This window comes from Python bivittatus, unplaced genomic scaffold (genome assembly GCF_059951505.1).
Source record: "Python bivittatus isolate LINGU-HERP-01145 unplaced genomic scaffold, Pbiv_v1 ctg000020_np1212, whole genome shotgun sequence".
Classification (NCBI taxonomy): domain Eukaryota; kingdom Metazoa; phylum Chordata; class Lepidosauria; order Squamata; family Pythonidae; genus Python; species Python bivittatus.
This window is the reverse complement of record NW_028277030.1, coordinates 59,639,820-59,654,106: the sequence shown is the minus strand read 5'-3', so window position 1 is coordinate 59,654,106 and position 14,287 is coordinate 59,639,820. Positions and strand designations below refer to the sequence as shown.

Genomic DNA, 14,287 nt, shown 5'->3' with positions numbered 1-14,287 from the left:
ACTTTCAAAAGCAGTTCTAAGGGGAAAATCTGCTGTTTTATAACAGGACCCTTTTTATGTAAAAGTTGTTGTCTAAGTTCGATCCCTCCCCTTTCTCACATTAGCAATAAACAATTTCATATAAATAAGAAAAGCTATAGTTCATCTATCCCAACCCTGGATCTGAATAAAATTAAGTTTCAAGATGTGTGCATATGAGGAAACTGAACTGCCCTCCTTGGGATGATAGAAAAGGCTAAACTGTTGAGGACACAAACATTTGATTGCTTTTGGCAAATTAGAAGAAAAGCAACTTTTATCCATTTACAATACAAAATACAAAAGACTAAACAAAGATGTTCAATTCTCTCCAGATTTTGACATAAAATGAGTATGACATGATTAATAGACATGTGGTTCCTAATAAGCATAATTCTTTTCAATTATTATTATCAGTATAACACAGAATCATCTGCAGAAACAGTGGCTAACACAGTGACAGCTAAATCGTTTTCTTCCAAATGGAACCATAACCATCCAAAAGGTTTCCTTAATCTTTCTGAATCAGTACATACATTTGGAATTTAGAGAGCATCTCATGGACACTCATTCAGAACCATTCTTGAAAATACACGCAATGCTTGAACCAGATATGTTGTTTTGCAACTTATTAGGTTCTCATTTTTAAAAAAATTAAAAGAATCTAAATAAAAGTAAGGTGGGGCATGGAGCCTGGTGGCTTCTAAAGACACTGTCATTAAGCATGCTAGTGTTTCAAATGCCATGCTGGTGACCAGGATTTATTCAAATGAAGGTTAAATTCAGGAGAACAACAATCCAGAATCCTGTTTTAATAATTAAGCGGAATACAGAAAAATAATATGGATTTTCTTTTGGCTCTTCAACAACTAGAAGTTTGTCTATATGACGGTACGCAATAGCTCAAATATAGGTGACATCACGTTCATTCTGACACTCTAAGTCTGTATAGCTGAAATCTGTGCAAACAGATCATACGGCTAACAGCTGGCAACACAAATTTTGGAAAAGCATAGGTGGGAATAGGAAACAGCATGTCTCTGGATTGCAAACTATTCCAATTTGCATCTTTGATTCCTCCATACATGGCCTCAAATCATTCCGCTGAAATCTGGCCATCTTGGTAAGTTGATTTCAAGCTTTTTAAGGACAGAAACTAGAATGGTTTGCTTCTTAGAGTCTTCTCACTCTTATATCCTCCTTAATCCACCCACCTTGCAGCCTTGCCTCTTCCTCTGACATCCCTACCTTATCAACAACTTCAATTACGGCCCTTCTGCTGGTCAGGCCAGGATTGAAATCTTTGACTCAAAAAGTTGCCTGCTCCTGCTCTACCATCACTTGACAGGAGAAATCTTACTGAATTTCCTCCTCAACAAATATCACCTTACTGTCTTTGGGATAGCAAGTACCAATAATTATACTTGCTATCCTGTATCTTCTTTCAATGGCTTAGAATAAATTCTATTTGAATATATAATTGTCAAAGCATGTTCTGATGCTCTCTAAGCTGAGATAAAATGAACGTACTCACAAATAGCAAAGTGCAAGAAACGGGAAGATTGAAACTCTCTGACTGTCATCTACAATATTTTATTTTACAATCAATAGTGCTCCACAAAGATAGGCCTGGAAAACAGCCCAGGATCTGGGTGAATCGAATGTATTAGTTCCTGCTGTCTCTTGCTGCCAACATTCCAGTTTATTTTATTAGACTGATGTAACTGAACAATGGTGCCTTTGTCTAATTCTTGCAGCATTTTAGGTACAAGCACATTCCTGTGCAGAGAAGCTTGGATTCTTGGAGACAGAGAAGATGCCTTCACTACCTCCTAGCATTTGGCAAATTCTTTTATTGTCATTGCACATGGAGACATTCTTTGCTACTGTTGAAAACTGAGAAAAGGAAGTGCTAGACCAGAGCAATATTCATCTTTTTACCTCCAGAAAATATAGATGTTAATGTAGTAGTATATATCTTAATTAACTATTTTATAAAGATGTTTAGATAGCGGCATAAGGCTCATGGAATGGATAAAAATACCCCCCCCAACTATGACTTTTCAGAACAGGGACTCTTATGTACTAGTACCATTATGGGAACATCCCATATGCAGACCTTCTTAAATAGATAACCTCAGAGTGATCTGGAGCCAAGCTTTTGCTATAGCTGATCCTAAACTTTGGAATGTACTCCCTGTTGAATTGAGGGAATTAACCTTCTTAAATACTGGTGTTTCAATAGCATTTTTAAACAAATTTAATTACAGTTGGTTTTAACTGTTACATTGTTTTTACTGTTACTTTAATATTTTTATTAACATGGTTTTTTGTTTTTATTATTATGGATAATAAGATTTTAAAAAAATTAAATATTTGCTTCACAGTGACCCACAGTGTATTGGGGATATGAGTCGTTGCAATGCAGTTCTGATCCTGGTTACTTTCAAGTTATGATGAAAGTTGGATGGAAACAATGCAGTATAATAGTTTGTTCAATATGGAAACAAAAGTGAACATTTACATCCATCCAGAATAGTTATATGTTTATTTCATCTTAATTGTTTCTATGCAATGAGGGTTGTTTCAGGTATGTTGCAGAGCTGTATATGCTGCCAGCAGTATTTCAATACTGAATAATTACTTTACTCTTTTAGGGATTATACAACTAAAATTAATATTTTAAACGCTTTAATAAACAAAAGAGCAACCAAAAAAGGAAAGTTAATTAAATATATGGTAATTTAAACCTAGATGTTTTCTGCACATTTTGGTGGCATACATACATGTAGCCCAAACTGCCACTGAGATTTCCAATTAAAAACAAGGGCTTCAAGCATTAACTACTCACGATAAAGACCAATGGCATATGGACATAGTATTCTTAATCCAGGATTTAAAAAATTAAAAAACCTCTGAACCCATAAAGAGCTTATTTACAAGCTCTGAAGGTTCTAAGGAGTTTGGAGGTATATTAGAGCATGGCAATAAGCATAACAAGTTTTTAATCAGTTGGAATATAAAGAAACACACACACACACACATTACCGTAAGTTGCAAATGTTCTTCTCTGTTGTTCAAACATGAAATCATTAATATGTGCTGGTTCTGTGTATCCAGAAAGCATGTTCCTGGGAGCTGCCATCTGTTGAGTCCTAAATGGATTGACTGGCCCAAACTGCATTAAAAGTAGTAGAGTAAAATAGTTAATAAGAGTCACTTTATATGTGGCATTTTATTTACAAAGATATCCATGTTCAAATCTTTATTACATTGGTGTCTTATCTTTCCTTTGAAGAATTCAGAGCAGCATACATGAATCTATCCTCACAACAATTCAATGAAGTAGGTCAGAAGAAAGAATGACTGCTTAAGATCATTAGTGAGCCTCATGGCAAAGTGGGCATTTGAACCTCAGATTCAACGGCTATAGCATTCAACATGATCTGACATTAGCTTTCTGGACCACGGGTTAGCAGCCTCCAGATATTGCTGAATTCAAATAACCAGCAACCCCAGCCAGTTTGTCCAATGGTCATGGAAGATGTGAAAATATTCTGACATCAGGAGGGTTACATTGCTATCCTGCTAAACCACTGCTTCCTTATGGAGAAGATACATGTCTATTTGTTTATAGTGTGTGAGGATCAAAACCAAACATCTGCAATGGTCTCCAGGTTCATACACAGAAATCTACCCCCCATGCAAACATAAAGTTGGTACATATCTACAATATATTCAGTAAATGGTATGTTTTATATATAGAGATAAATAATCAAATAGTCTGCATTGGAAATGGAGTCAATAATTTACTTTTAGAATTCTTCCAGTACAATATGTCAATTGTAGACAATACAAAAATGTTTTAAAAATCACAGTTCAACAGTAAGTTATTTCCCCCATTTTGGGACTTTTTATCCAAAAACAGCAGCACCAAGAAAATTAAACTGGAAGAAAAGCAGACAGATGCAAAGTTTCCATTCACTCAAATAAAGTTAAAGAGACTGAGAGCAGATGATAAGACCAGAAATTCCCCCTCCAATTTAATAACCATTCTGTAGCATTAGAGCTGTTAATTATTATTCCTAGTACACCCCACATCCTCCAAAAAATGTTACAACAGCTATAAATTAGGGTATTTTATAGCTGAATATAACTGCAATAGAGCCAGGGAGGACTCTAGAGTTCATTCTATGTTATCTATGGGCTATCTAGGAGTTTAGTTGTTATTCTCCATGTGTTTCCTATTCCTGCATCAATAAGATAGTTTGAATCAGGATGGAAGGGGTTCTTCTGTACTGCCTTCTATGTGATATTTTTCACAACAGCTAAGTAAAAATTCTGCTGAAAGCTTTAATTGATTTTTTCTGTGAACTATACCTGGACAAAACACATTTTACAATACCTCCAACCCTGTTGGTGATAGATGACTGCAAGAGAGAAGCAGAATCTGCAGAAGTCACCACATTCCCTCCATCTGTGGGTGAGAGCAATTTAGATTTCTACTCTACACAATCCTGAATCCAACCCTATCAGATTTCAATATTTAATTGATCGCATTATAAATGTTAGATTGTAAGTTTTCTTCATGTCAGAGCTAAGGCACTACATTCAATTTTACTTTCTGTTTATGCAATGGCAGTCCTCTTCATTCTTTCCTACTCCTGTTGTGTACATCTAAATTAGTTCTGAAAATCCCTTTTATCCACCAAAGACAGGCATATATGTCTGCAGAGAAGAAGAATCTATTTCACAATGGAATGACAATCTTGTTACAACATATCCATTCTACTAAATTTGTGTACAATTTTGAGGGAGACATAAAGACTTTGATAATTCAGTGAGAGGCAAAAATAGAGTGCAAAAGCACTGATCAGATGAAAGGAATATATTCCTCATAAATTAACTACAGCTATTAATATGAGGTTATTATGTGTAGTATTCTAACCCACAGAGAGACTTGTTCCGCTCACTATATGAATCTTAAGCCATCTGTCAGAAAAGTCAAAATTGAAATACTTAATGAGATTTATTTCATGTATTATTTCCACATCTTCAGGAGACATCAGACATGTTTTGCATCTTGAATCATCCCCTTACTCCCTCATGTTTAAATATAAGATCAAACTTATCAAGTAACACAGATATTCCTAATCAGCAAAAATCATAGTAAATTTTGGTACCCTTTATAATTAATATATGTTTTTCATATTGCTTACTCTGGGGAATGCAGATCACCACTGTCTCAAAAAAGTGCATCGAACTTACAAAAAGTAACCGTTGAGTTTTGACAGCCATGTTTTTGCAACTAATAGCTGTTTATATTGAGACTAATGAAACTGTATACTTATACTGGTTACTTTTGCCTGGAGGAGCTTTTCCCTGAGGAATATTCAATTTTATGATTTAAAAAAATAATAATCTGGGTATTTTGACAGCTTTTATATAGTAGAAATTTGTATTCTAATTTTCTTCCCATAGTTTTAATTTTACTAGAAAATTAGCATCAAGCTGGTTTTTTTCTTTTAGGATTTAAGAAGAAAAATGATTACAAATGTAAAGAAGACTGCTGCTTTTTATCAGTAAATATTATTACAGAAAATAAGGCATTTATGAAACTCATAAAAACACATTAAAACATGCAAATTTACAACACAAAATCTCCCATGTATCAGTGCAGTGCAATTCCTAATTTTAATACACGAAAAAAAAATCATTTTTGTTGCTACCAGGAAATCTGAAATCACAAGCTGCCCTCACATTTGTCAAATTATGAAATATAAAGAATTGGTGGAGGAATCTCCAGTAATGTCTACTTCAGATCAGGCCAAGAATCCTTGAGAATCAACTTTGCTTCCTTGTCTGTTGATAGAATTAGCATCCTTGAGGCATACAGATCTAGTGTGTAACTGATAAAAAAGAGAGTCCATAATACTCCACCTACTGTGTAATTTCATAAATGCAAGAAAAAGAAGTAAAAGTAATATCTGGCTATGAGATTATAAAGCTATGAATAAGATGATTCTTTTCCCCACACCTTGCCTACTATTTCCAAATAAAAAATGAAATAGCTAGAGCATTATAAACAGACTTGATGTATTTTATGTACACCAACTCCATTATTTAGCTTTATTATTTCTAGTTTTAAGAAGCTATATCGTACAAAAGAAGAAACAGTAAATAAAAAATGCAGAAGAACTGACAGGAGTCTTCAGATATCTAAATGGCTGCCATACACAGGAGGGAATAGGCTTGTTCTCTGTTGCCCCAAAGGGCAGCACCAGTACCACTGGGCTGAAGTACAGGGAAGAAGATTCAAGCGAGATATTGGGAGAAATTTCCTGACAATAAGAGCTATCAAACAGCAGAATAAGTTGCCTCAATATGTGGTATGTTCCCTTTCACTGGAGGTTTTCAAACAGAGGCTGGATAGCTGTCCAAAATGCTTTAGCAGATTCCACACCAAGAAGGGAGTTGGACTAGATGACTTCTGAGGTAACTTTCAACTCTATGCTTTTATGAAATGTTTATCAGGATATCCTATTCTAATTACCTGAAATCTGAATTTTTAGTTAAGGATGATTTATTTATAGGAGAGAGGTTTTTCAGTTTCATAGTTCAAGCTCTCTATTAAATATTGTAATTATTTTTATTATTCGTTTTGATGTATCATTTAATGTACTGAACAATTATAAAATGAAAACCTAATTTCTAGCCTCAGATTTAAAATTATAGATCTAGTTGAAGAATGTATCAATCATACCTAAATACAATAGATGACATTAAAAAAACCTGTTTATACATTATTTAACAATTAATGGTATTTTTTTCACTTGTCTCACTGAACAATATCAGCTAATATTATAGCATCAAGCTTAAGAAAAGTCATAGTTCATCTCTATTCTGTGTTGGTGAGACTGCAGGTAAAATACTGTGTCTAATTCTGGCCACTGCATCTTTGGAAAGGCATCAACTGGAGCATACCCAAAGGAAAGGTGATAAGGAGTCTGGAAAGAAAAACGCATAAGAACAGCTGGAGCAATGGGTATAGAGAAGAGAAGAATGGGGGGAGACATGACAGCTGTCTTCAAGTACCTTAACAGCTATCCTGTAGAAGACGGGGCAGAATTGTTTAGAGTTGCTTCAGAAAGCAGGACAGGATCAGTGGGTTTAAACTACAAGAAAGTGGATTTTGGCTAGACATCAGAAAAAATATCCTAATGGTCTGAGCCTTTGAACAATGAAATAGAGTGCTTTGAAGGTGGTGGGCTCGATGGTTGGATGTAACAGAAATTCCTTCACTGGGCAGAGGATTGGACTAGATGATCTCCAGATCCTCATATCTATGTTTCTATGATTAATTAAAAACAATTCAAGTTAAAAAGCTAGTTTACTCACCTCTGGTGCAAACATGGTGTCATACCTTGGATTATACTGAACTTCCTTGGTGGTTGGATCAAGATGAACCCCTGTTTCCACATCTTCCTGGAAAATTGAACATAGTTGTAATGGATACACTTCCCAAATAGTACACCTTCTATATTAGCTTGATTACAACATTCACAGCCTTTTATTTCAAAATTTCTAAGGTCTTACCTTTCTTTTGGATGTGATACAATCAGAGTAACTTTTATATAAACTTTATATAAAACTGGTATCAGAAAAAAACCCCAAACTAACAAAGAAAGTTTAAGAAAAGGCTCATATATTCTTCAATAGTAGGACTTTCCGAGGTTAGGATAACAGCCTGTCCACCATAGTCTACCTGCTCGGCCAACCCAATCCTCTCTAGTCACATAGGAGACTGTCCCCTATATAAGTCCTTAAACCAATCCAAGAGGCCCAAGCAGGGAACTTCAACATATATTTGTTGTTGTTTAGTCGTTAAGTCGTGTCCGACTCTTCGTGACCCCATTCAACATATATGGATTAATGCAAATATCAGTATTAGTGATCAAAGGAATATTAGTTAGCACAACAGCATTTCATTAATATAACTCCTCCAGTTTTACTTTAATCATTGCATAGCTTTGAATAAAAGGACTTGGACCTTATTATCAAAAACACTTAGCACTTCCCTCAAACATCAGTTAATTTCTCAAAAACACAGAATCTTTGACAAACAGCTGCTTTCCTGTTCTCATGATGAAAATTTAACCTTAGCAACAAATGCCACTTCATTTCAGGGCTGCATTTACCCCATACTAAAAAGAAATTCAGTACCAAGGAAAGCTCAATTATGCAATCCATCTATGTTTTATGGCAAACTCTTGATTTAAGGAACTAATTGAATGAAAAGAAATGTGTTTTAAACCAAAATGCCCTTTAATTATGAATCAGACTGTATGCATATGTAAAATAGTGAATTGGATTTTATGCCTACAGTGTCTGGACAGATTTTTTCAGCTGCATGCAAAATTCACTGACCAAGGTCTATTAAATTGAAAGTTTATTTTTTTCTACTTAGAAACTCCCTGGATGGCTCACAACATACAAAATAACAAATATACAATCAAAATGTAACATAAAACAGTAAATAGGTTAATTGTATATACATTTATTGTGCCTGGTCTGTATATACATTGTATTGTTTCAGTTGTAAGGAAACAAGCATTGACCCCCATCCTGAGAAATCCACAGAGTTCCTTTCTGGTTTTGGAAATATCACAGCATTTCTCCCATACTATAGGTTTACAACCTGTTGGTTTTTAAAAAATAGTAATATAGAAAGTTGATATTTTTCAGATATTGACCTGGCAAATAATGTCAAATTCTATGTATTTCTTTAGCGTTTAGAGGGGCAACAAAATCTCAGAGACTGTTTACTAACTTCTGCATCTAGACTTACTGTTTTGAAAATAACTGGAACAGTGATAATTTACCTCTCATATGTTAAAAGTGTCAGAATGGAATGCTTAATTACTTAGGTTTTCATAAGGGCTGTTCAGTTTACCAGGTTATTCTACAATGAAGTCTGTCTGTACATCAATACAACTACAGAGACAGAACACAATATTATGAAACAACAACATTCACCCCATTCAACATAAATGAATTTAGGAAGCAGGATAAGGATAAAAATCATCTCATATATTATAACATTCAATTAACATAAGCAAGTTATAACTTTTCCCAGCAAGAGGATATCTACCTAGAGAATTTTCATACACATGATAGAGGATTTAATCTGAACTTAGTTAAAATACACCAACCCAAATTAATGGGGCTTTTGCCTCACTGACTCAGGGGTCTACTCTGATATTTGGCTTCAACCTAGAGTGCCTATTTACTTGAAACAGAATTTGCTTCACACCATCTTCCCTCTTTTTTACCTTGTACAGTACCTGCTCTTCAATATTTTCCAGATACCCAGTTTGTCTGATATTTAAAAAAACACTTCTTCCATTTTCTATACAAAATATCTATGTAGTCTTTGAGCCTATGCAGTTACTTCAGTACCAGATAGTCAATTAATCAAAAATGGATCACTATATTTTATAAATATTTACATTAATGTAAATATTTCTCCCTATACTAATTTCAGTCCTAATATTTCATTAAGCTAAACTAACAGAAATTTAAATATCTAAAATCAAGTTATTAATTTAATATAACTTCTGGAGTGTGAATTGGTATTCTAAGTCACTGCACTGTATGTCTCTCCTAGCTGGCTTCATACTGGACAAGAAAATTGAGTGAATGATTGCAAGTTATACATATATGATGAAAAATTCGAGTACTTGAATTTGTGAAAAGATGGGAAAATGGATAGAGAAATATTAAGAGATGCAAATGCTGGCAAAAAAGTAGTGGGTAGTATTGGGCTCTGTTGTAAAGAATGAATGTTTGTCAAAAGAAATAAAAATGGATGTACAGGTAGTCCTTGCTTAACGACCCTAATTGGGACCAGAATTTCTGTCACTAAGTGAAGCAGCCATTAGGCGAAATATCACATGATCACACCACTTAGCAACGGCTGTTCCGGTAGTCCCAGCTGTGGTTGTTACACAAGGACTGCGCTGTCATTCAGTGAGGACCTCATGTTTCTTCTGTCCTGCCATGCTTGCCTTTGCTTCAACTCTTCCCACTTTCTTATCTTTCCCCATTTCTGCCCATTTGGCCACCCTGCACTCTGCTGCTGCCTCCCACCACCACCAGAGTGCAGGGCAGCCAAAAGGGCAGAGATGGGGGGGAGATAAGCAGGTGGGGGGATGTGAAGTGCATGCTGCATTCATAAATGTGGGCGGGCTGCCAAGTGCCTGTATTTTGATCATGTGACCACAGGGGCGATGCAACAGCCATAACTTCAAGGACTGGTTGTAACTACCATTCATTCAGCACCATGTTACTTCAAATGGTTATTAAGCAAAGACCACCCGTATGTAAAAACATGCTTTTTCCCAGTCTGTTTCATGGAAGTGAGAGCTGTGTATTTAAGGGGCAACAAATAGTAAATTAGATGCAGTGGGAATGGGATATTTAAGAAGCATATGTGGTAAAACTAGAAATCCTAAAGTCAGGAGTAAATGAGTTCTGAATGAATGAGGAGTGAATAAAAAAGTAAATAACTGGTACGAAAAAAGCATGTTTTATTTATTTACTCTCTCCCAACAACTCTGGGAGGCTTACAATTAAACGTTTTTTGAAAATATAATAAAAATAAGGAATAAAAAAATAGCAAGATGACAGAAACCTGACTGGAATGGGGAAAAAAAGAAACACACCCACACAACCAAAGGGGGCTTCACTCATGCTTGTTAAAGGCCTGAGAGAAAGGCCATGTCTTCAAGCCCTTTTGAAACACCAGCAGAGTGGGGGCCATCTGGATCGTGCAGGGAACTTCATTCCAGAAGAGAGGTGCTGCTACAGAGAAGATAAGTTTCCAGGGTCCCAACAGATGGCATTGTTTAATTGAAGAAACCTGGAGCACACCAACCCTGTCAGATTGAATCAGCTGGGCAGATATAGGATTCTAGATAGGCAATCCCTCAGGTAACCAGGCCCTATCACATGAAGGCTTTATAGGTAACAAACAGCAGTTTGAATCACACCCAGAAGCAAACCGGCAACCAGTGCAGCTCGCAAAGCAGAGGCATTACATGGGCATACTGAGGTGTGCCCATCACTGTCTATGCCACTGCATTTTGGACGAGTTGAAGTCCTGGGGGGCTCTTTAAGGGCAGCCTCATGTAGAGTGGGTTGCAGTAGTCCAGCCGTATAGTAACCAGGGCATGAGTGACTGTCTGAAGGGCCTCCCAATCCAGAAAGGGAGCAACTGGCACACCACATGAAGCTGCGCAAATGCCTTCCTGGCCATAGGTGCCACCTGCTCATTGAGTAGGAAATGTGAGTCCAGGAAGATCCCCAGATTGTGCGCAACTCTTGAATGGGGAAGTGCAACCCCATCCGAGATCAGTGATGGAACATCTTCAGATCTGGATGGCCCAAGCACCCACAACAACTCGGTCTTGGTAGGATTCAGTAGGAGGCAGTTTGGTAACTTAAGAGGAAAATAATGAGGATCAAATTGCAAAATTAATATATGAAGAAAGAGTGTAGGTTGCGAGGAAGCAGAAAGTTGTGGTTGGAAGGACTTTGATGAGATCTTCCAACAGAAAGAGGTAAGAAGTTCAAGTATAGTAAAAGTTTTGGTCTAAAGTAGATTTAAGTTTCTCTTCTCTCTCTTTTTGCCTTATATTTGATTTCTTTGGCTTACTATTTCTTTCTCCTTTTCTGTACTTAGCATAACATTGCTTTCCTCAAAAGGCAATAGCATAATGGGTATGCATTTCCATATGCATACTGTAAAAAGAAAACACACAAAGGAAAAAAAGCCACAGAAAATTATAAACAGAGCAACTTAAAAACAAATGAGTACATTATTCAAAAATAATTCTTGCCTCTTTATCAAAAAACTAAACACTAATTATAATGTTGACAGAAAACATCTATTACCAGTCCACTACCTAATTCAGGTATAGATCCCCCACCCAATTCTTTTATTATAAAATACTAGGTAAGTCACAGTAATTTTTAATTTTGCAAAAGTTTTAAACAGATTCATCAAAACTGATCTGAGGGGCCTACTTTACCCCCCCCCCAAAACTGGGTATTTACTTTCAGGGGAATGCTATAAAAGAAAGAATTTATCTACATGCCTGTTGCTTGCACCTGAATGATTCTGTAATTTGAATTGAATAAAAAATTATAAATAAAACAGTCTCTTTACATCAATGTTTACTAAAAATATTTTTCCCCTCAAAGTCCTCCCAGAAAATTCTACAACTACCTGAGACAGCTTATTCAGCTATTGCATTATTCTTGTCCAGTGTTAAAGTTTCTTGAGGATCAACATTACACAACCTTGTGGTTTTAGATTATTGGATGCCAAAGTGCATCATAAATGTTTCCTTTAATGAATGGGGGTTCTTTAGCTTCTTTCTTTGAGTGACAACTTCCTACACCCTCTGAACCAAAAATGCACCATGGCCAAGAGGCTCCCATTGAAATGAAATACCACCTTCTGCAATTACATGGAAAACCTGCCCTCAACAACTGTCATTTTTTTAATTAAATGTCTTTGCAAACTGTCAGCATAAAACATCTACTGGACTGAATACTTATTGCTGGCAGAATGGCCAGTAACAATAGAGTACCTATCCTCCCCTCTGCACATCTCCATCTCTGTAGTTTTGCAGAAAGCTAAAGATAAGGAAAGTGAAGTCCCATTGTATTAGTGCAATCCACCTGCATAACATTAGTTGTTACTCTCTGGTTTTAGGCAACATAATGAATTATAATAATGGCTAGGATAAGAGAAGGTACTTCAGATTGGCACAAGAGTTTAACTCACTCAGATGGGATTCTGACTTCTATAAGTAGCCAACACCTTTGGCCCTATCATTAACTACCCTGGAAAAGCCAGCAGCTTGCCAAGTGCCTGTGCTAGAAAAGCAGAAGACAATGATACCCTTAGACACTCTAAGCTGTGTTTCCTTTTTCATCCTGACCAGCACTTTCTTCCGCATAATCCACAGAAGTGCATAGCTCCTTCCATGTGAGAAGCACTACTATGGAGCAACACAGGTCCTGCATACCGCATGACAAACAGCTTCTGAAATTCAAGTCATTCAGGTCCTAAAAGGGCTCAGAAAGAAACACGTACAAACTGTGAAAGCCACAAACTGATGTCTACATAAAAACTGTTGAGTACCTTTAAAGTACACACTGGAATACAGTATACAAGTTAACTACTGCGTTGTTCCTGAAAAGTTTAATCAAGTATTTCATGTTATTGTAACAATGAACATAGATTTAGGAAATTATAATCAGATTAGTGTTTTAATTCTGGTTACAGTGCCAAATGTGCAAGGAGACAGTTAAATTCTGCTCCAAATAACTGTCCTCAGAAATGTTTATCACCTTACGTGTAAAATTTATTTTTATTTATTTACTAAATCAATTTATATAGCTGACCATTTCACCACAGGTGACTCTGGACGGCGTACAAACATGTTGGAGAAATGTTTAATGTGTCATGCGGACTAAAGACTCTTGTTTCCTCCACTTGGAATAAATCAGAGAAAGAAACCCAAGACAACCATGTTTTAACTAGGCTTGTTCTTCTCAGAATAAGCCAGAGTTCTGATTTGTATAATATCCTAAAGTAACCACAAAACAACTATTCATACTGCATTAGCCACATCTGCTTTCAAAACTCAGCACTGTCCACTAAGACTCTGGATACTTAACATAGGTATTTTTTGTACAGAATTCAGTTAACAAGAGACAAACATCATATTTTTAAGAATGAGAATTACATATTGCATTATTTCTTTAAAATTTCAGTTGAAACAGGAAGCATTCAAAAATTATGTCTGGTTAAAATAAGTATGACATAAAAGTCCCGACAAATATAAACCTTTTCAATAAAACCTTGTTTAGTATTAAATCCAGAAAAAAGTAGAAAAGCTTCTGTATGTAAAAACAATTAATGTAGGTAGTGATTCAGGATAATGAAAACTATCTACATTCCTCAATTTACTCCTGCATTAAAAGAAAAAAGCTTGGAGTTCAAATGAGTGCCCTCTTTTGATTCTTTAATAAAAGGATTATAAAGAACGGAAGTTATCAGCAATTTAGTGAGCTCCTTTGCATAAAACATCAACTAATCTGGGATTAGCAAATAAGCACAATTAGTGTGTCTCACTAATACGGCATGTTAAAGATGATGTATACAGAATGATGAACAGTTATATATAAACATTTA

At 35.8% G+C, this 14,287-nt stretch overlaps 1 protein-coding gene across 1 annotated transcript in view; it reads right to left on the bottom strand.

Annotated features, from left to right (window-relative positions):
* CDC40 (cell division cycle 40) overlaps window positions 1–14,287 on the bottom strand; it is a 40,893-nt gene that overhangs the window by 23,791 nt on the left and 2,815 nt on the right. Inside the window, exons 2-3 of the mRNA XM_007432241.3 lie at window positions 7,417–7,503; window positions 3,067–3,196 (exon numbers count right to left, since the gene is read on the bottom strand). Coding sequence (XP_007432303.1) covers window positions 3,067–3,196; window positions 7,417–7,503 — 217 coding nt within the window. The remainder of the gene's footprint in view (window positions 1–3,066; window positions 3,197–7,416; window positions 7,504–14,287) is intronic.